The sequence below is a fragment of the Eurypyga helias genome, unplaced genomic scaffold, assembly GCF_000690775.1.
Source record: "Eurypyga helias isolate BGI_N326 unplaced genomic scaffold, ASM69077v1 scaffold14583, whole genome shotgun sequence".
NCBI lineage: Eukaryota > Metazoa > Chordata > Aves > Eurypygiformes > Eurypygidae > Eurypyga > Eurypyga helias.
The window spans coordinates 47,158-69,582 of record NW_010239306.1 but is presented as its reverse complement, the minus strand read 5'-3'; the positions used below and the strand labels follow the sequence as shown (position 1 = coordinate 69,582).

The 22,425-nt window shown below is 44.3% G+C and overlaps 1 protein-coding gene across 1 annotated transcript in view; it reads right to left on the bottom strand.

Moving 5' to 3' along the window:
• The window catches only part of STAB1 (stabilin 1), a gene marked incomplete at its 3' end in the record, with an annotated part of 48,751 nt that overhangs the window by 17,144 nt on the left and 9,182 nt on the right, over positions 1–22,425 (bottom strand). Inside the window, exons 6-28 of the mRNA XM_010148108.1 lie at positions 21,846–21,941; positions 21,278–21,394; positions 20,343–20,539; positions 19,996–20,129; positions 18,301–18,428; positions 16,888–16,979; positions 15,211–15,333; positions 13,526–13,669; positions 11,605–11,667; positions 10,578–10,691; positions 10,155–10,208; positions 8,704–8,784; positions 8,244–8,402; positions 7,308–7,359; positions 5,918–6,033; positions 4,860–4,946; positions 4,399–4,510; positions 3,688–3,871; positions 3,359–3,452; positions 2,272–2,430; positions 1,319–1,414; positions 832–927; positions 202–249 (exon numbers count right to left, since the gene is read on the bottom strand). Of these exons, the coding sequence (XP_010146410.1) occupies positions 202–249; positions 832–927; positions 1,319–1,414; positions 2,272–2,430; positions 3,359–3,452; positions 3,688–3,871; positions 4,399–4,510; positions 4,860–4,946; positions 5,918–6,033; positions 7,308–7,359; positions 8,244–8,402; positions 8,704–8,784; positions 10,155–10,208; positions 10,578–10,691; positions 11,605–11,667; positions 13,526–13,669; positions 15,211–15,333; positions 16,888–16,979; positions 18,301–18,428; positions 19,996–20,129; positions 20,343–20,539; positions 21,278–21,394; positions 21,846–21,941 (2,546 nt within the window). The remainder of the gene's footprint in view (positions 1–201; positions 250–831; positions 928–1,318; positions 1,415–2,271; positions 2,431–3,358; positions 3,453–3,687; positions 3,872–4,398; positions 4,511–4,859; positions 4,947–5,917; positions 6,034–7,307; positions 7,360–8,243; positions 8,403–8,703; positions 8,785–10,154; positions 10,209–10,577; positions 10,692–11,604; positions 11,668–13,525; positions 13,670–15,210; positions 15,334–16,887; positions 16,980–18,300; positions 18,429–19,995; positions 20,130–20,342; positions 20,540–21,277; positions 21,395–21,845; positions 21,942–22,425) is intronic.

The following is a 22,425-nucleotide window of genomic DNA, read 5'->3' as shown; positions in this document are numbered from 1 at the left end:
GAAACAAGGCCCCCAGAACACCCTCACAACCCCCAGTCTATCTCAAACTCCAGAGCTGTTCTACACACCTGCCCTGTAACGATTTCTCCTTTGCTGTTGTTTCGTTTTTCTCTAATGAAAAGGATAAATGGAGTTTCTCTAGCACCAGTGTTCACAGAGACTTCACTTCCACCAAACTTACTCATGCATGGCTGTTCTTACCTTAAGCCAGTCGTAGAAGCCTGCAAAGTGGGAATTCCTCGCCAGCTCCTTCCAAACAGAAACAACAGAAGGGTTACCCCTGCTGACCACTGGTTTTGCAGGACTGGGAGACCCAGGGTGGGAGAAAGGAGCCCTCTGCAATATCAGACCTGGCAATCATGACACAGTCACTCCTCTCTCACCTTACAACCATTACAGGTACTGTGTATCATGGGGAGGGATGGGCACTCCTACAACCACACTCCAGCCATCAAAAGAAACAAACTCCTTTCAACTCATCTGCAATTGCTCATGTTTACCAGGGACAGGGACTGAATCCATAGTGGTCACTGATATTTCTAATGACAGAAAAAGGGCCTAGCAGCTCTGACAAGAAGTTCCCAAACAAGAAAAAAAATGACTTATTGCACAGGACAGACTGGGGTGAAGCAGCTTAGAGTTATTGCCAATGGTTTCATGAACACATTGGCCTTGGCACCAGTTCTGTCTCTGCGGCCTTAGGCAGACACACTGCTGTGCCGTCAGGCTGGTGCTGGGAGAAGGAGCCAACTCAGGTAACAGAGAAAAGGAAAGGAAGAGCAGAGCCATTTCTCTCCAATCTCAAGAAGACCTCATTTACTTTTTACTCACTTTTAGAATGTCCCCATAGCATGTCATGCCATCCCCCATGTAGGCTTGAGGACAAGTGCAGGATCTCTCTCCTCCTCCAAGGGGTACACATGTAGCCTGCAAATACAAGGACAGAAGATATTAGAGAGCAAACACAGGTTATGTGCTGTTAACACCTATCTAGGAATTGAATTCTGGCCTCCTACGGCCTGGGCTAGTGGAGCACCCCGAAGCACCTTCCTCCCGTTTCCTTTATGGTGGCACTGTAGTTATATCCCACCCCAGCAAAGCCTAGGTGATGGCTCTGCTTGTGTGAACTCGAAAAAACAGAGGATCTGCCTGGATAAATCAGAGACCAAAGCTTTGTAACATCTCAGTGGCATCCCAATAAGATGATGTAATGTAAATCTTCGCAATTCTTTCACCACCATGGCTGAAAAACCTCTGTCAGGGAGCAGAGAAAACTCCACCGCCATGCCTGCCTTGGGACAGCACTTTAGCTACTCACCAAGTCATGGCAGCCACCATTGTCCATGAGGCACGGGTTGATGGCATCACAGTTGTAGCCATCTCCAGCATAACCCCTCTTGCAGACACAATTGCTCTGCAAGAAGGAGACATTTCAGTTTTATAGACCTACCAGAAGGTCCTTATTTCCTATCCAAAAAAGGCTGAAGGCAGCAAAACCTATTCTTAATTTATTTTCCCAAGTTTTCTTCCTGGTCTCTCACAACCTGGAAATGTGAAGGTATTAGCAGGGCATCACTCTCTATCACAGCACACACACTGATTACTCGAGCGCTGCTTGGTTGTGGGAGGGTCACTTGAACATGATAGTTTCCATCTTTATTTCCAGCTTTTCAGGGAATGACACAGACTTAGTGAACCGCAGAAAGAGAAGAGGGGTTAATACCAAAGCTTCCTACTTTCAGGATAGCTAGGAAAGCACCTGCAAACTTCACCTCACTGAAACCTGCTAAAGATTTGGCACCCTTTTCCAGCACATTGTCCAATGCTCTCCTGGCTCAGTGAGGAGAAACATTTTGAGAAGCAGCACCCTGAGAAGTCACTTCTGTGTGCCTTTTTCCTACCTCAAGATGCCCAACTGTCAGCCCAGCTCCCTCCACGGATTATCTAAACACACTGTTCCGTATATTTTTGCATTGCCTAGAGATAATGCCATGATATAGAACAAGTGGGGCACAGCAACTGATGCCAAGCTGTGCCATGGAGTGTAGTCTCTTCCCTTTTCTGCATGGAAGTTTCAGAGTAGAGCAACAGCCTCAAACACATCAGTGCATCTCACCTCCTGCAAGTACACTGTGTGGTTTTAGCTGCAGGCAGTGTTTCTGGCAGCAGACAAGCAGGCTCCAGCCCAATTTCTACCTCTGGTGATCCCAGGCTATCTCAGAGCAGCTTAGGAAATGTTACCACCATCAGACTGCTTAGCACTGATCATACCTGGCCGGGGCCGATATAAACGCAGTCGGCATTGATGTGACAGTTCGCTCTGCTCTCCAGCATGCAGTTGTCAATAGCCACGCAGGCCTTCCCGTCCCCGGTCCAGCCCGTGTTGCACTGGCAGGTGGCGGTGCCAGGGCCTGTACTGGTGCACAGGGCCTCCAGGAGAAGGGAGAGAAAAAGAATTACACTCAGCAGAAGAAGGGAGGGAGTGCAGTGCAAATACAGCAACAAATCTCCTTCATCAGACTGTGGGGAGTTTCTGAATGACCAATTCTGATTCCAGCACCAGGGGTGGGGAGCAGAAGCATCTTCTTCAGAGAAGTCCTAAACAACTTCATAATAAAGTGATCCTGGAAAAACTGACAGTTTTCAGAGAGGCAGACACTTGTGTCTGGGGTGGCTCAGAACTCCCAGAGCATTCCCTACCATCCTGCAAAGCTCTTCCATTACAGAAGAAATATTCCCTGAAGAGGAGGACCACAATTTCCTCCTTGTATATGCGGGATGGAGTCAATGACGGAGGGCAGATCTCTGTCAGGAAAGGCCGACTTTGTACCCAGTGCCATCCTATTTCCTTCTACACGGCCCAGTGTGTTCCTCTCACTGAGGGATCTAAACTATGATGAGGTCTGACCATTTGGCAGTCATTTCCATCATAAAGCACTACAAGATAATAATGTGGTGTTGAAAGGATAATAATGTGGTGTTGACAGTTACCAGAAATATGAGTTGGAGCTTACAGCTAAGCTACAGCCTGAACACAGCAACAGAGAAATTAACAGACATTAGAAGAACTTGAGGGGAAAATCAATACAAACCAAAAACTCTCTGTACAGCTAATCTCTGTAGCTGCTAAAATACCTGGTGCAAACCAGCCAAATTCTCCCTGGGGTGTCGCATTTTGGCACCAACCCTAATGACTGACATCCTTATGATGGCTGTGCAAAGGTACCTGTTATTCCACCCCTTCCTACAGACAGGGAAAGTTAGCACACAAAATGTGTAAGAGTCCTAGGAGTCCTGGATCCCTGCTCTGATTGATAGGAGTTGCTTCTCCACGCTTCATCGGTCTGACCACACTTACATTCTGTGAACAGCCTCCTCGTTCTGGCTGACTGCACAGATCAATGGGCTGGCAGGAAAATCCATCACCTTCATATCCATCCATGCAGATGCACCTTAAAAGTATAAGCACAAAAGGGACACAGATAGAACAGCCCCTTCTGAAAGGCAGCAGAGAGCAAAAAGGCAGTTTGAGCCTCTCAAGCAAGCGAGAACTGGACTTCAAATTCTAGCAGGTTGGCTGTGTATGCAGACATGTATGCACAACTACAGGGCTGGCAGCCTCACAGTCACTGCGTGCCTGTACAGTGACAGTGTGCCCTCCTGAATGTATATGCTGGAAAGACTGACCTTGCTGTGTCATTGAGGCTGCAGACAGCGTTCTGGTGGCAGTACTGGGACAGTCCATTCGGGCCACAGTTCCTGGACATCTTGTCACAGAATTTCCCACTATAGCCTTCCTCACAGGACCAGGCCTGACACACACCGCCGCTGCCAGGCCTGTTGTCACAGACACCATGGACACAGCCACAATCTGTCAGGTACAAGGAGTAAGGTCAGTAACTACCAAAAGTCCGGAATCTACCACAGTGATGGCATTTTGTAGATCCCCCACTTTCCTTCACAACCTCTTGTGACACCACATGATCATCCCATTTGTTCTTGACAGAGGGACGTCTGCTAAGACACATCCATCATAACTCAAAACCTGGCCAGGGGACAAATCCTGTGACTGCTTGGGTCCATGTTTTTTATAAGTTGTAAAGCCAGGCTCAAATTCAGACTATCAAGCTTAAGGTCCTTGTCACTGTCTTTTCTTTCCTAGCAGGAGAGATTTAAATCAAAGTCTGACACTTATATTTGGCTAATGTTTCCAAGACCCTCATCACCACTGTCATATCAGCCACGTTTTCTCCCCTGTTGTTCGAAGGGACACCCATGGGACATTTCTGTCACTTTTTTCATGACGCTGGTCTCGCCAGAAGGCAATCCAGGATATGTGAACCTGCACTATATCCTTGCCCTACATTTTCCTCTAGTCTCTCTATCAGAATCACCAACCTTCGTCACAGTTCTCGCCATGCTTGTTTGGGTTTGAACAGATGTGGCAGGCTATTCCTTTGAAACCTTCGAAGCAGTGACAGCTGCCACTCCCTTGTATGCCATCACTACACTGGAAGGAAAATAAAAACAAAGTGATTGAAGCTCAGGAAAGCTAAGGTGTTGATATCTATCAAAGGCACTTCGATACTCCTAGTAAAATCCAGAACTTTGAAGAGTGGTGGTAGTAATACAAAATCCCACATATCCAGAGCTGTCCCTAACTGCCATGTCATGATTCACATTAGGGCTCAAGACAGAAAACCCACTGAGTACGTGCCATTCTCCCTGGATCTTCTGCTGCCGCTGCTGTGGGCTTAGCCCTGGAGCACAAACTCTGAATTGCACTCATCTACAACTACACTCTCTAAGCACACTGTCTCAACTGCTCATTGCAAGGCAGCAGGGTCTTTCATACTTACATTTCCCCGGCCATAGCATGGACTGGAAAATCCCCCTGGGCATGGCATGCAGTCTGGACCAAAGAATCCTTTGCAGCATCCAGGTTTCTGAAACAAAAGCAAAATTGGTAAAGTATGACGTGACTTAATAGGAATTGCGTGGAGTCACCCTGCCCTTATAATTCTGAAATCCTGGTCCTCCTCTGCCATGGACCAAAATGGACTGTCTCACTTGGCATGTGTTTCTAGCAGCACTTGCCCCTAAATTACTTTTTGGTAACACCCCCTCTTTCTGCTCACAGCCTGTTATTCTCAGAACAAATCACTATTTTCTGCTCTCTGACTTCAACAAATAAGGTCCATGTTTTCTATGAGGTTTTATTTCTTTAATAGTGCTGGCCCACTCAGTTCTACTTTATCTTTGCCGAGGACTGCATTCCTTTGGAGGGATGTAGCAGTCCTGGATCACAGGCCCTGTCACAACTGACCAACGGAAGAACAATCACAAGATAAACAATCAGCAGTATTTATTGAGACACCGACAAATCATTCCATAGAGTTAGCACTGTGAGAGCTCAGGAGCTGCAGACAGATATGAGGTCCATAAACTTGCTAAGAGCGACTTTCCCGAGCCATCTGACAACGTTTGATAAACAGGATGCAATCACTTCACATCTTACGGCACTTTCCCTGTGCTGAGCTTCCTCTGGGAGAAATGCTAAAACCAGGGCACTCAGAGAAAGCGTGCCACAGCTAACACTGCACCACTTGTCTTGTGGCTTCCTCCAGCTTGGCTGGTTGCGACTGGTGTGCTCTATTTTATTTATTTATGGTACTCAGGTTTAACTAAGCTGCTTTCTAACATTTGCAGCAGGTTAGTACCCTGTGTTCTCTCTGTTTGCCAAAGAAAAAGCAGGCAGCCAGTTCATGTGACGGTCCTGGGGACAGCCCTTGCATGGGACAGCTTTTCTTTTGCTCCCATCCAGCCCGGTCTCAGCTCAAGGAGTCAGAGCTCTTCTTGATGAATGAGGAAGAGCAAAGCTCCTTTCAAAGGGAATGCAGTCTTCCATCACACTCACCGTGATGGTTTGATTGCAGTACCTGGCGCACCCCTTCTTCAGGACATTCAGGCCTTGCGGATCATGGATTTTTAGCGTTGGTTCCTGTACCAAAAAAAAGTCATCAGCACTGTAACCTTCCCTTCTGCTCTTTTTGCTGCAGAGAGCAACTATGCCTATCTCTGAGCTCAGGAAGTTCACAGAGGAGCTAAGGTGAGCAAGATACCATTACGGATGCCTATCATGAAGGAAGGCACATGGCGGCTTCCTCTTGCTCCCAGCAATCCCCAGGTCTGAGCCAAGGTGCTGCCTTTTTGTTCTAATAACAGTGTCTATGATGAGGAAGATAGTGAGAGCAGGGGGAGATGGGGAGGAAGGGAGGGAGAGGAGACAAGGAGGAGAAAAGGGCAGGGGCAGAAATAGAGGGCAAGAATGAGGCGAGGAAAGAGAATGGAGATGAGAGGGAAAGGCAGGAGGGAGGGAGAGTGGGGCAGAGGGGTAATAAGAGAGAGAGAGAGAGAGAGAGAGGGAGATGAAACAGAGAGAGAGGGGAAAGGACTAAAAATAATTTTGGAACTATGTTCAGTGAGCTGTCATGGAGTTAGACTCAGGCCCCAGATGATTCTGGCTTCACCTCCTCAATCAGAGAGGAAAATGAGTGACTAGTGATTTTGCAGAGTTCTGCTTCAGACATTCATGCTGAAACCGCATCAGCAGGTTCCCATGAAAGTCAGATCTCTCAGAGGACACCCAACAGCTAACAGTCGTGTAGACCTCTCTGGCTTTCACAAACAATATCTTGGGCCTGGCCTTCACATGGGGATTTCCTGTTCTGATAAACTCAGCACTGGATAACTCAAACACCAGCACCCAGCCCCCTCCTCCTTACTCCACCTTCAGCTAGTTCTGGTCATCCCTGCATCAACAGGGAGCACAGACCAAGAACAAGTAGTTTCTCCCTCTCTGCAGTGCAGAAAGCTTGTGATTCTCTGGCTGTGATAGAAGTAGTAGTATCTGGATAGTACTAGTGGAATTGGGCTTGCTTCTAGAAGTCTGGAGAAACTGGCGGACTCAGCATATAAGCAGGAAAGCTGTGCCTGAGAGAGCAGAAGTGCCAAAAGCTGCAAGTCTACAGTATCATTTAGCCCTGACTGTCTCACAGCTCTCTCCAACGATTCAGCAGACTTCAGAATAAGAAAGAGCACAGAGCAGCTAGCGGGTGACAGTCTGGGATCACAGAGCATGGTTGTGCGGGGAGTATATACCCTCTTAACAAGCATCTTTACCGATTGCCTTTCCTGCTCTCCATTTATTTGAAAGTGGCTTGGGTTAGAAACTATCAGTGTGTCTGTGTGTCATAATGCAAAGAAGGAATTAGGGAAATGACCACAAATACTTACCATTTCTCTGCTGCCAGGTGGGCAAACGCTGTTGTTGAGGGCATCACAATCAACACAAGAGCCCTGTTATGAAAACAAGACGGGAAAACTTAATCTTCTCAAAGGAACCCATCCCCCATGCCAAGAATGCTACAGACCTACTGCTCCCAGTATATATCCAAAACATCACAACATGTATCAGAAACATTCCTAGGAGGGAGTTTCCACATTCTGAAATGGGGTGAGTTTATCACTTTATTTAAGTGACTTCTTTGTCTTGAGGAGATGCTTGCACCTGACTGCAGGATGGGGTCTGTCTCCACCCTGTGAGTCTATCCACCACCAGACATGCAGCTATGCTGGAAAACACTTTGGGCAGCCACACAGCAGGCCCCATTAAATCAGCAAGTTATGTGGACCCTCTGATCACTTGGGATTAACTGTGTCTCTCCAAATCAGGTACCTCTTGCCTGTTCAGAGCCTAATCTTTCTTCAGTAACCTACCAACGATCAAACTGGGGAGCAAGCACCTAAAATAAGGTATACAAAACCATTCAGGTGAGAGTATCACACAACATTTGTAGCTCCTGCTACTGAATGGCTGCTTCCTGTGCAGACTCCAGGAGACCAGTGCTGATGATGACGGGCACAAAGCATGTCAGCTGAGTTAGCAACTATGGTGTGAAGAAGATCCCATAAAGCCTTATGAAAAGGCAAATGTATTTCTGATCAAAGGTAGGATGGGTGCAAGGAAAGAACAACAGCCTACAAGGAACACATGTTGATTGCCAGGAAAGCAGTGCCAAGTGCTAGCACTGACGGTACTGACACTGCCTAAGTTCACGTCAGGGGGCCTCTCGGAGAGAACACATTTCCCAGATGCAATTTCCACAGCCTGCTTTTGTCCCTCCAGGCCAGTGTGGGGTCTACAGCAACCACTAGCATAAGAATGGGAGAAGCTGACTTACCGTCACAATTTTATGTTGCTCTTCATTGCATCTGTGAGGCAAAATGGGAATTATTGAAGGAGGGATGAAGATGCCATCCAAGGTATGAATAATACCATTTGATGCCACAATGTCTCGCATTTTTAAGGGGATCCCTGATTCATCCATCAGAATTCTTCCCTGATGCAGAAACACAAATAATTTATCTGCATTTTAGCTCATTAGACTGTATCAATGACATAAAGCCAGTGCAGAAAACAGAGGGTACACAACACCAAGTGCAACCACACTAATGGTCATGCTTCTTAATGGAGGCACAGGTGGGATAAGAAGCAAACTCACTCAGTGGCCTCATTCAAGTCTAGTGTTTTTAAGTAGAGGAGGAAGCAGAGATGGGCTGAAACCACATTGTTCAGAAACACATCCAGGTTTTCTCCTAGCACAGGAGGGTTTGCCCAAACGGGTTTTGATTCATACTTACATCTGCACTGATGCTGATGGTAAGTATCTGGTTAGCCATAGTAACAATGTGTGGCATCATCATCAGTTTCTCTACAGTCAGCTGAAATAAAAACATAAGGGGACAGTATGAAAGAGCAGCGTCATTTCAGTATGGCTTACAGAATCCTTCCATGATTCCCACCACTTAACCTTCTAAAGGGGACTTGACTTTAACATTTACATTCCACAAGATACCTTAAACACAAACAATGGGTCAGAGGGAAACCCAGGACTTTGAATTGTTTGCCATATCACAGCGGTGCTGGTGGCAGCAGCCTTGGTTTCCATTCCTTGTGGAGGTACCAGGCCAGCACAGCTGAAATCAGGTCTCACTAAGAGTATCTCTTGCTAATACAGCTGCATATAGGGTCAGACTAATAAGGAGATTTTCCAGTACATATTCAATAAACAATGAAAGCTCAGCCAGAAGCATAATAGAGAACATACTTCGACTTAGTAAATAACCTTATGTCGAAAGGCAGAAAAAATGTAAACTGCAGCTACTGTACTGAGACTTCATGATTTGAGAAGTGACAATTTTTATTTTTGTGTCCAACAGGTTACGAAAAGTAGCTCAACTTGTCACCATGTTGCTATTCATCAACTGCAAGCAAAACTATACTTCACTGTTTTATCAAAGTGCTGCTAGTTTTCTCGATGGGAATCAGGAAAATCACACAAACTGACACTTGCTTCTCAAATGTAATAATATTGATATTTCTTAATGAAGGACATGACATTGTACCATAATACTTGAGTATTCACTTCCTCCGCAGGTTTTGTGTCTAACTTCAAACACTCCTCTTGTTTACTGTATAAGGGAAAATGTCTTGCTGATGTACTGTACTGATTTTGTTTACCCTGCCATTGCAGTACACAGGAATCTGGGTGCAAGAATTGGCAGTACTGGGTCAGATCACAGGCTCACTTGCACCAATTTTCCATCTCTAACTTTAGCCACTGGTGAAGCCCAAGGAAAGAGGGGAGCAGGGAGTTTGGACCAATCCTTTGTCTAGCTATAAGTTTTGTATCGCTGCTATTCGTTTTTTAGGGAAAATGTAGGCTGGAGAGTTCATAATTTAGGTACACTCCTGATTAATAGTTTAACAAATTAAAGTGATAACAAGAGAGCATTTGCCTACAGCAAACTCTGTTGCACATATTTTCATTGTAAAGACCATCCAACTAAGGAGCAGCATTATTCCTAGGATTTTCGTGATATAAGAGCACAAGCTATCCCTTTTGGCAACCACTCTCATGGTAAACATTTTATCTCATCAGATCCTGAATCACATTTCTGCTTCTCCAGGGCAAGTCCAAGAAGTAGCAGCTGAAGTCATCAACACTCCGACCTCTACACTAAACAGCATGGCTGATAACACGCTGGCCCGAGGGACCCCAGTTATCTGGAATTACAGCTGCCTGTCTTACCGCTGCTGAACTGTAGATATGATGTTTCACAAGTTCCTGAAGCTTATTTATGCCCTAAGGAAAGAAGAGAACATAAAAATTACATACCCCTTCAAAGCTCAGGAGTAAGAGGAGGCAACTACATTGTCTTTTATCCAATGACTGACACCGCCAATGTGCTATAGCAGTGAATTCACTTGGCAAATAAGTTGCTTCATTGTCCCCTACCCAAAGCTGGGGTGAGGAAAGAAAGCCAGTATTTCTCACTGCAGGTTCCATCAGTATTCACTTTTCTCCCAAAGCCTTACAGAAACAGAGACATGGCTTAGCCATTCCCAGGAAGAACAACTTCCAGCAATGACCAGACACATTGCACAAGCCATCCCGCACATCCTAGTGCAACACAGTTACCCCAGGATGTCTTAAAGTACTCTGAGCTCTCACCTCTGTGAAAAGATAAATAAGCCTTCCATCTCTCAACTTATCCACACCATCATTGCTGGGTACAAATACAGTAAAGGGACCTGGTCCATCCAGTATCGCAGGCAGGCCACAGTTCTGCAAAAACAATAAAAGATTTCATCATGAATCCAGCATGAGTTAGTGAGAGGGGTCTATCAGGAAGGGAGAGGAAACCCTAAGTAACCCACTAAAGGTAGAGCAATTGAAAATCAAACACATACAAGAGACAACTGGGCATCAAGGATAGGTATGTAATGTAACAGAGGCATAAATGCCACAAAAACGCAGCTTGGACAATGAAGCCACTGGTGTGAATGCAGCTAATGTGTGTGCTTTAAACACACAAGGACATATACAGAGACTAAAATTGTATCTTTTTGCTTGAAGAGAAGAAAAAAAAAGAATCAAGTCTATAATCACAATCGCAGTTAGGGAATTTTGTAAACCATCAATAGCCACAGAGCTGAAAACTGGCAGGCCAAGATTGTTGTGAGCAATGCTAGAGCAGATCCAGATGACTCTGATGGAGGTAAAAGGAAAATCAGTCTGTCCCTAGTAAAAATACTAACTAAATAAATCCTGGGCAGCAGCCTCAGGCTTTATAACCTGAGGTCTACTTTTATTTAGAGATCTACACTCCAAAACCAGGTATCTACAATCTAGCTGGGCATGGGCAGTCATGAAACCTTCCCTCTTTGTCCTGACAGTCGTCAAGAACTAAACATTCTTAGAAGAACAAACTTCCAGGGAAGAGGAGAAAGGGAGGTAGGAAGCAGATGGGAAAGAGGCATGTGTGCTTGCTGCTTGTGCCAGATTCCCTATCGATATGAAAAATCTGATTTGTATAAGCATTACATTTGCTTATACAAAATACACAAAATAAGAAATGGCACAGAAGAAGATAGAGAAAGAAAGCCAAACCACTGAGATATATTTGAATGTTATTCAAAAATCCCACAAAAACCACAGCAACACCACACCTTCTTGGGGCAGACACAAACATGCTTACCTCCAGTATAGTTTCAAATCTACTGAAGATCTCCATTGAAGCAAGGATCTCACCAATGGTTTTCTGCAAGAAGATATAAAGAGGAAAAAAAAGTTGATGTTTGTGGTTTGCACGTAAAGATCTGCAGGAGACCGTCATCCTCAAAGTCTTCAAAAACCACTGTATTGGCCAGTTGGCCTAGCAAGGACTGAGCCTGCAGAAACATAGGCACAAACTCCTTCACATGCACCAGAAACCAGATTTTCCAAGGTACCATGCACTTGAGCACCCTTCTGTTTTCCTACTCCCATCTATAGATGAAATTTAATAAAGAAGCAATTTCTCATTCTCATTAAAACTAGAGACACACTGCTTCCAGCAATATACAAATTAGTTCCAGGTCAGCAGGTAGTGGAGCTGCTCTGTCATCTCAAGTCTCCCTGTGCCTTGAGGACAAGAGTTCAAGTTCTGTCGCCTGCAAATGAGCCCCAATGCTGAGAAAATACAATATGTATGCATATTCCTGAAAACATGGAGGAAAGAGATGCCTGCGTTTTTACTACACTGCCCATGAGGACAAAGGTAACAGAAAGAATGTCCCTTCAAGTATGAAATCTTGCGAAGGGACTTGTCTGACCTTTACTTGCAGGAATCTGCATGCTTTTTTGGCAGAAAGTACTTCCTGTAGAACATGCAGAGGCACAGAATGTTATTTCTAAATATACAAAAGGATTTGATGCCAAAAATTACTGATGTGATCACCAGCCTTCACTGCAAAACCAGCATCACAAGGAAGATGATGTCTGGAGTCCAGAGACAAGCTCTGCAGGGAGCTCTCTTACTGTCCTGCCATCCCAGAATAGCTGCAAACCCTTCCCTGCAGGTACCTGAGCACAGAAACACAGGGGTTGAGCTTCCCCTCTGCACTGCAGACACTCTTTTTTGGAAAACATCCTCACGGAAGTCATAAGACCGAGAGCATCTTAAGTGACAGCAGGCTTCAACATCAGCGATGGCCACAATCAAATCCATCTGAGCACCCAGAACTTTTACAGTTGATCCAACATCCTCAGATCCCTTCAGCTAAAGAGATGCTAACACTCAATACAACGCTCCAGCTGGTTTTTAAACACACAAAATACAACAATATTATGCAGTCTGGTTGTTTTGACAGATTGATTACAATGGTGTAAAGTAAGTGCAAAAAGTAAGTGAAATCCTACCAAATCCAAAAGCTTGTGTCATTCTATGAGTAATTTTTTTGCAAGGAGGTAGGAAGTAGCAGGCCCTGCTTTCTGCATATAGAAACAATATATAAATGCTCAGGCATAGCAATATAGTAGCTATAGCAAAAACTTCTCCCAGATAACAGGGAAAAGTGCTTAGCAGAACTTGAACCAGTGTCTTAAATTCAAGACATGATTTCAAAATGTAAAAGTCTAATAATTATTTGTCCTCATTTTAAATAATTTTAATGCAAAGGCATTTTTTTCATTATAATTTCAAAATGCAGTACTTAAAAGAAAAACCTTAAAAAAAAACACTTAAAGAAAATCTTAACTTGATTTTTATCTGAAAAATGCTTTTTTAACATTTATCCCGTAAGATACATATTCTGTAAGGTACAACTGCAAAAGAGCTCATTTGCTATGAAGGGAGTGACCTTACTCATGAAAGTAGAGCTCTCTGCTCTTCCAAGCACTGCAAAGGCATCATTGCAAGGTCTGCACATAGCTTATGCAGTGTTATTTGCTGCTTTTAATGGTATGCTGACATAACAGTGCCTAACAGGCCGTACCAGGAGATGAAAACAAAATAAATTGCCTTTTCTCTTTAAAAAAAAGCCCATTGCTTTGGAAGTTTAATGATGAAAATAGATAATTTTTTTCAAGTGTTTATTCTGCTGTCCCATCAACCAGAATAAATACAAATGTCTGTGTACCTGTGGGTTTCTGAGGTTGTCAGCACTAGTGTTTTTCCTTAGGGTGTTAACGATATGCATGATCCCATTGGCCGCTGGTAGGTTTGACTGCAAAACATTGTACAGTTCCCCCGGCAGATCCTGATATCGAAATTTGATGTACGCCTGGAAAGCAATAGAAAGTTATTTTCTTGTGGTATATCTGTGTTATCATGATAGATCTATAAATCATTGTTCCCTTCAGTGCTCTCCGCTTACAGGTCAACAAGGTCTTCAGCTGGTTGTGCAAGGTCTTGCACAAGCAGAGTTACTCTGGAAAAAGTACATTTAAGGTGTGGCCTAGCTGTAAGGCAAACATGCCATCTCTGCTAGAGTTTGGGTAGTATTTTGATCCTGAGGGGTACTTTTAAGTCTTACTACAGAAAGAACACCTAATCTGGGTCAGTTAGCTCTAGAATTAAGTTTGCCTGAGTGTGAACAATGCTTGGTCCCAGCTCTGGATGACAAAAGGTGCACTGACCATCAAGCAGCTGCTGCATCAGTCTGCCAAGTACAAGGAGAGAGGCACAGTGCTTCCTAGGCACCGGAGTACAGAATTTGGAGGCAAACCTGGAACTACACCTTTGATTGCAACTTTTATTGGCTCATAATGCCAACAAGGAGTTTTCATAACAAAGCCAAACCACTCAGGCTCACTGAATTCTAAGGCACATGTCTGGTCCTTCCATACTGTATACAACCATGCACTGGGCATATGGAGGTGTTCCAAGGGTAACCTAGAAACCAAGCACTGAGGTATTGGTGCTGCAGCCATGATCCAAGTTCAGGCAAGCACAACTTCCGGGTGCTTTTCACTTCACTACGTGCATTTCTTGAATTGCTCCTCCCAGCCCTGAACTTCAGTTCCCATCACTGAGGATTCTGCCTGAAACAAAGGAAGGGGAGGGCAGACTTCCCAGATCAAAAGGCCCCTGAGTAAACAAACAGGAAAGAAATTTAAAAGGACATCGACAAGCTCAGTTCGGATTCCCCAGCTCCAGAGAGTGCTTTGTCCTTTTGATGCATGCAGGCTGCATGTATGACGACCTAGACATCAAGGCCAAGGCTGGATCCTCAGAGAGGAAACACACGGCTCTCCCTTGGGCAGCTGAGAGCATGCATGCAGGAAAAGTGCAGGATGGAGAGAGAACAGGGGAAGCTGGAAAATATTAGTCAACTGAAAAAAGGAAAAGGGAAAAAAAGCCTTCCGTATCAGAACACAATGATGAAAAACTCTGCTAGGACGGCTAAGAAAAATAAAATGGAAAGAAGGGAAAAGGGAAATGGAAGAGAAAATATTCTGCATGTGGCTGTGTCCAAGCACGAGACTTTGTTGCCTCTTCCATGTCAGCCACATGCATATTGTCACTGCTAACGGTGTAGGAAAAAGGTCTCTTCTCCATATATACGGACCAAGGAAAGACCATTCACAAGTCAGATTCTGGCTAACTGGCTGTCTGCAAGATGGCAGAGGTGGTTGCTTGAGGTGTCCAGTCTTAAATCACTTTACTTTGGACTCCACAAATGAGCTTGTTCTGATTGCAGTCAGGCTGATTAAATAAAAAGGTTTTCTGCTTAAGAAAGTGCACCAAGGAAACTATGCCAAAGCTTCAGTCTGTCCTACATGACAGCAGCGGTCCAGGATCTGAGTACAGGAGATCCTTTACCTGGCTACTGAATGTTAGCTGATGTCCTGACAAGGTCCACAGAGTCTTGGCTTTCACCATGTCTTCTATCAAATGCAGTCCAGGAACAATGTGCATTCTGCACAGATGCTCAGCAGTGGTGTCCTTTGAGGAATAAAGACCACAGAAAGAAGATAAATGACACATTCTTTCAAGAACCTCATTTACTGAAAGAGCCATAACATTACCTTTCTCCCAGCTAACACACAGAGACATTCTCAGCATACAAGATTGAGCTTCCCTCTTCATTTTGGTTGACTGGAGTAGCACTGTGGCAAACCTTTTGCTTCTCTTTGTGTACACATTCAAACACAGGGAGACTGATCAACCTGCAAGTGACTTTAGAGGAATCCCCTAGACAGAAACCTATTGGACTTGGACAATTTAAAAATTATCCTTGCACGCTCCACGTTACTGACCTTGCTGAAGCTCCCCATAGACAATCTTTATTTATGTTGGACCATGTAGGTAGTCTACGCTGCTGAATTTACATTTACTTTCTTTCCTTCTTTTTCTGGGATTTCCATCACTGGTGTTTTTTAAGACAATCCTCTGTCAATACTGATTTAGGTGGAGCTGACCCTTGTGAGAACAGGAAGGCTAGATACCTCAGGGGCCTTTCATGATGTATTTTCTATGAAGCCAAAGTTAGCATGATGACCTAGACACAGGGCCTGACTCATGTTAGTGGAAACCTCTGCTCAACAAGGTAGTAGGAGACAGCTAACGTCCCTGGCATTAGTAGGTTAGGAGTTGCTCCCTAAGCAGAAGAATGATATTTCTAAACCAGTTGGAAAAGTAATGTTCAAATGGGGTTGGTCAATCTGGGGTTTTTTTAAGATAATTACCCTCTCTTATCCCAGCACTAGCTGCAAGCTAGCTCCCACCTGAAACACAACAGGCACCTTGCCTAGCATGCAATTAAAATCCCTGCTGGATGAGCTGCATTTGTACCTCATGCATGCTGATTTTTAGCTCTCTTCTGGGAAAAGAGCTTACATACCTTCTCACCCTAATGCTGGATAACCTGGTTGTGGGCTTAACTGTTCAAAAACTACTGCAAGTTAACACAATTTAACTAAAAACAAATAAAATAATAAAATGACCTGCAGGACCTACTTGCTGAAGCCTAGAACTCTGAAACTCCCATCTCCCACAGCAGTTTTCTCCAGCCCTGCCATCCTTGCTGTGCCCAGGAATAAAATGAGCTCTTCTCAAGATGCTGACATCATACCCACATCTATGGCCACAGGCCCAAAATCCAATACTTCGATGCAAATGTCAGCCTTTCTTGAAAACCCCACCCTCAAGTAGTGAAAAGCCACCTAAAGTTTTGAGACTAATCACACACAGGAGGTCCGAGCTTTAAATGAAAAATGTCCAGAAAAACTTACACTTCCTGACAATAAAAACAAAGAAACTCTGTCAATAGTGAAGAGACAGAGGTCTTAAAAATAGTGCAAACGATGTAACATCCTCTATGAGACTGCAACTTAACCAGACAATGAAGTGTCTTCCCAAGAGATTACTTCTACAAATACTGCCTTCCAAAGTTCCTCTCTCTCTCATGTGTCAGTCAGATTCTGGAGGCTGCAGAACTCAGGCTGGAAAGAATTCTAAGACAGCAAAAATTTTCTTGCTAAAACCAAGAAAACTTACGTTAAATTCCATTCTATCATGAATCGGAAGAAGGGATGGTACAAAGACTGTGAAAGGCCCATATTTAGTCAGCAACACTGAGCAACCAGAAACTGTAAAAAGAGTGCAAACATGAAGTAGTTACTTGTTATATGGTTTAACTCCAGCAATAATTATTCCTCTTGTTAACAGCACAAATCAATCTACACTTTTCTGGCGTGATGCAAGTGACTGGCACTTGTTTACAAGGGGACAGAGGGAGTTTGGTATTGCTGACACAGCCCAGCTTGGTTGCTGTTCATTGTAAGCACTTGCCCACAAGATTTCTGAATGAAAGCTGGTGACTTTGGTCCACTTCGAATCACCGCTGAGATTTGCAGAATATTCATAATAATTTTGCTTCCACATGCTTACTACTTTAATCTTGAGCCAAGTGCCCTCTCTCCTTCCCTTCAAACAACTAACTTTTGGGTGTCATCAGGATTTATTGAGAATAAATACCTCTTGATAGCACACTATGAATACACAGTTATCAGTTTTCACTCAACCGTTAATAGCCCATCAACAAAGGTCATTAGGTATTAAGTCCCACTGCACAGGAGTTAGGAAGCCAGAGATCATGCTGTTGCCCACAGCACAAATCCTTATGGAAAATACATGCAAAAAATTAGTTTTGGCAACACTGATCTGTAGCAAGGAGGGGAATTCACAAGAGCTAAGCTGAGTTTTGAGCTGAATCTCTATGTTCCTGTCAACTTAGTGGAGACAGTGAAGGCTGTGCAGAGGATGAGTTGGAGAAGGTATCTAACATAAATATGCCTTGACGTGATCTAAAGGGTTCTCATTCTTTCCTTGGATTAGAGTAAGACAAAAATTAACCTTTGGGGATATCACTCCCCATACTTACAGTACATGGGTTCTAAAAGTCTTCTACGCTTTGCAAAACAATTTCTTGCTTAGAAAGTACCATGGTGCATAGAATAAAGCTTTTTCATCTCTATAATAGCCACTCACACATGCATGCTGGCAAGGAGGTTGTTTAAGGGCTTAGATGATGTTCTACTAAGTGGAGAACCCATGGCACACCAGCCTCCAGCATCGCCGCCAGAAAACACAGCGACCGCTGAAAGATTGCTGAGCCTTCAACATAGATACTGCAGGTGGAGGCACACTGGTGGTTAGATACAAACGCCCCTCCACGGCACCTTTTCCTTCTGCAGATATGGTACGTCCTTCACCGGGACTGTCAGATACCTAATACTCATCCACAGCGCTCTTGGCAACACTACCCTCAATTCCCAGTCCAGACTGGTAATAGGAGTTCATCCTGCAGCCCAAGGCTATTCACTGCAAAACGGATCTGTTACACTGAAAGGCACACACTCTTTTCCCCACGTTTGCTCCATCCCCCAAACAAATTCTAAAGACATTTACCAAACATTTTGCTGGCGACGTTTAATTTCCTAGCAAACCTTCCTCGTGAATTATGCTGATTTATCTCACTCAAGAGATCTTTATAGCAACTTCTCCCATCTCCAATCTCCCCTTCTTTACACACACAGCTAAGAGACAGAAATGAAACATAACAAACCATTATAAACCAGCTTGCAACACATTCAACAAATGTGAGTAGAACAACATGTCAGTATCTGCACTTGAAAGACAAATCCCAGTTTTAAGGGTGTAGGTAAGAGCTCAGTAACTTCTGCCTAAATTAAGTGACAGGAAAAAAGATGCACGCTTCTGGAGTGCAAGCAAATTTGGACCTACCCAAAGACATATTAAGATTCTTTCTCAGATACAATCAACATAAGGATCATCTGCTCTAGAGTTCAAGGTACAGATAGCCACAATATATTTAACGACACCTTTCTAACTAGATATTCAGTCAGTACAAGTCACTATAGCACCTGAAAATTTGAGGTAATGCATCAGAACCACAAGCTAAATGAAAATCTAGCAAACAGCTCCTATGTGACCTGTCAGCTTCAGTGAGAAGTACCAGCTCAAGCACATCAGTTAGCTACGGTTCATCTTAGACTTAATGTAGGCCCAAGACAGGCTAATGACTTTTCCAGAAAAGCTTATCTACATGTGAAAATCTCTGTCCTGATTCACACGGATTTATAGTCATTACTCAGAGACTACTTAAGATCACTGGCCGATAACAATGTTTTTTCCCGTTTGGGTTTTGTCCAAGTATCGTCTCTGCTCTTTCTGTTTCAGGGATGCAAAGACATGCGACACTGGGGAGGAATTTGACATCACTCCAGGCTCAGAGGGCTGAGTGCCAGCTGCTGGGGAAGAGAGATACTAAGGCAGGGACTGTGCTGAACACCGCGTCCTGCACCTTGCTAGCCTATCTTCAGAAAGGGAAGCCACTGTGTTTCAGTTCTGGCCTGGAGCACACAATGAGCAGGTGGACGCTAGCAGCTTTAGCAGCACTGGAGAAGGAAGGGTCAAGGAGATAGGACTGCTCTTCCCCTCTTCAGTCACTCAGAGAAGCTCCACCTTTTCTTGGCAACACACAAAATCCTCCGTGAAACTTTCTCTGGTGTTTGGGAGGCCGTTATGCAAAATGATCCTAGATCTGGCAACGTTCCCCATCGAAGGGCTATCAACTTCTAGGTGTTTTGCTCCAGAAGACTAAATGAGGTCTGGTGTTTCTTCCCTCAACTGCCCTCTTCCCCCTTCCAAAAGACACATTCAACATTTCTTGCTTACAGGATCGAGTGGGAAGAGAGCCAAAGACAGCCCTCAGAATCAAATGCAGACAAATGTGAGCAAACAAAAGTCACACGTCCCCCTTTTAATGATTGATTATTAGCTGGTAACATCCTACTGCTATGACCAACTTGGGGAGCTACATCTCCAGTTCACATCACACAAGACCCACAGAAGGCACCCCAGATTTAAAGCATCTTGTGACCCACATTCCAAAATTGACAATGACTGGTGTGAAACTCTACTTTCAATGGGCTTGTTACAAACAGGCACTTCTCAAAAGGCGACTCAGGACCATTCTCCTCAGGTAGCTCTCAGTTTCTTTAAAATTCAGCTCATTCAAACTCAGTTTCCATTCTAGCTGCAGGATAAACTTACTTAATAGTAATCTTTAAACTAGCTTACCTAGGATTCCCCTGGGAATTAATTTCACATGTGGAAGTCACGTCGCAAAAATAGTGCCGGCAATCATTGGCAAATACAGAACACTCAGACAAAGGAGATCTCCTGCTCATCCCAGGCTTGCAAACACAAGTCGCCTAAGGGAAGGCAACACAGTGATTACAGAGTTGCATTCATCATCTCTTACCCAATAAGTCACCCTACCAAAGAGCTCTCTGGTTTCCCTTCGAAAAATCTAAAGTGAGGAGAGCAAATCTGACCAACACGATGGTGATCTCATTTGAAGAACTTCTCACCTGGCCATTTTGCAGACCCTTACAAAGTTGCTGATGTGCTGTTATTGTCCCTACCTCTCCTGGAAGTCTGTAAACACAAATCGTTGAGTTTTCTGGGCAGCCTCCATTGTTGTCAACACAAGGGTTTATGGGCTGGCAAATCTTCCCATCTCCTTGAAATCCTTCTTTGCAGGTACACTGATACTTTCGTGGTCCAAGAACCTTACATACAGCGAAGGGGGAGCATGGAGAAGCAGCACAAGAATCCTCAGCTGCAATTAAAGAGATGAGAGGTGAGAGTAACCGATTTCTGTTTTCAAAACAGCACTTACTGCAGCACAGCAGAATGCAGAAGGTCTGGAAACAATGGAGTATGAGGAATTTATACTACTAAACTTCTTTCCCAGGAAAATAAACTAATTTCAGACAGCAGATGTTTTGGGGTTTTTAATCTGAGGAATTGGGATGACACATTCTTCATGTTACTTCAGTAACAGAAGTGTGAGTGACAGAGGATGCTTGGATTCACTTCTGAATTTCCAACATATCTGAGGATATATGAAGCTGCAGTTTGGTCAGCAAGAACTGCAAAAATCAGTAAAAATAGAGCTATCCATAGCTAGCTAATCACATGCATCTTACTTTCTTTTAAAAAAACCTGTTCACAAACTTAAATTTCAAATCAGTGAAAAAATCCTGCAATTACATGCCTCATTATTTAAACTGGTACAGATTCACCAATCTCCCATTGTCACAGCTATTCAGTACGTACTTATAAGGGAGCGCTGGATGGAACCTGTGACTAATTCATTTCTTGCTTTCAGGATCAAGGGACAGGAGAGACAAAAACTTAGCCCTTAATCTTAAAGGAATTCCTAAAAACCAGGTTCTTACGCTTCTGCAGTGAAGTAGGTATTGTATTCATAGCGAACAAATTCATCCAGACTTATCACTGCAATAAAATTTTTCCAATCAAGGGGACCATTTAGGGTCACAGGGAAGTTGCTCACCTTGGCAAGTGCTCCCAGTTTTTCTGTAGCCCAGCTTGCAGTCACACATCGCTGTCCCGTCCCTTACCACACATTCGCTGTTGGCCTCACATGTCACGCCTTTGCAAAGGGGAAGCTCTGGAATCACACAGCAAAGAGACTTTTCCTTTGAGCAAGCAGGGCACTGCTGGAAGATACAACTTACCTTACAAAATCTCTGGAAATGAAGGCAAACGTGGTTTCCAGAGGCTGCTGAGCTGGCACAAAAGCCGTGGGATATAAGTGGTGCAGACAGCTCTAAATCACTGGCCTAGGCAGTCAGGTCCCAAAGGCTTAGAGAGGAGAAAGGATCTATCTGGCTTCCAAAGAAAGAATAAAGGCACAATGAGATTGTACATCTCGGCCACTGTCACGGAGTGGGGAGCAGAAACCCAGCTGGTTCTTCTGTTTAGATCTCCAGTGCGCAGATCATCTTCCCCCTACATTCCCAAGTTATTCATTGCCCTCCATCTCCTTCTGGGACACATGCATCCAAGCCCATATGCTAGTTCAGCTCTAACAGCCCCTCTGCAGCTACCAATGTATTTACCTTGGTCACACCTGGGGCCAGTGTAGCCTCCATAGCACGTGCAGCTTCCATTCCCAGTGACGCCACTGTTGCATTCCCCATGCACGCAGTCACACACTGCAAGGAAAGTCCAGACAAATCCGACCTTCAGGTATGAGGCAGTGCACAAGGCTCCAGGCATACACTGGCAAACTGCCTGGGACTCATCACCCTGATTTCCCACTGATAGTCCTTTTAAAAATAAGGCCATGCTAGTCAGAATTTACAGAGGACAAACTGCATGTCCTAGGCTCAAGAAGACAAAGTACAGCCCTGTCAGAGTAGCCTTGAATGCAAAATCTAGACCAGCTTTTCAGGCACTATGTTTTAACTTCCCACTCCTCTCAGTGTCCTGCAGCCGGTGTGGAAGGAGGCAGTGTCACGAGAGCTGTGATCCCAGCATCAGTGTCACAGTGTGGGCACAACCACCAGGATCGCACCTATCTCACCTGTGTGGATACAAGGGATCCTGGAGCTGGATGAAAAGGGCTCCTTTAACACCCAGGCTGCACTGGTCATAAATCACTTCCAAAAATGCCATACATGAGAAGCAGCACTCTGT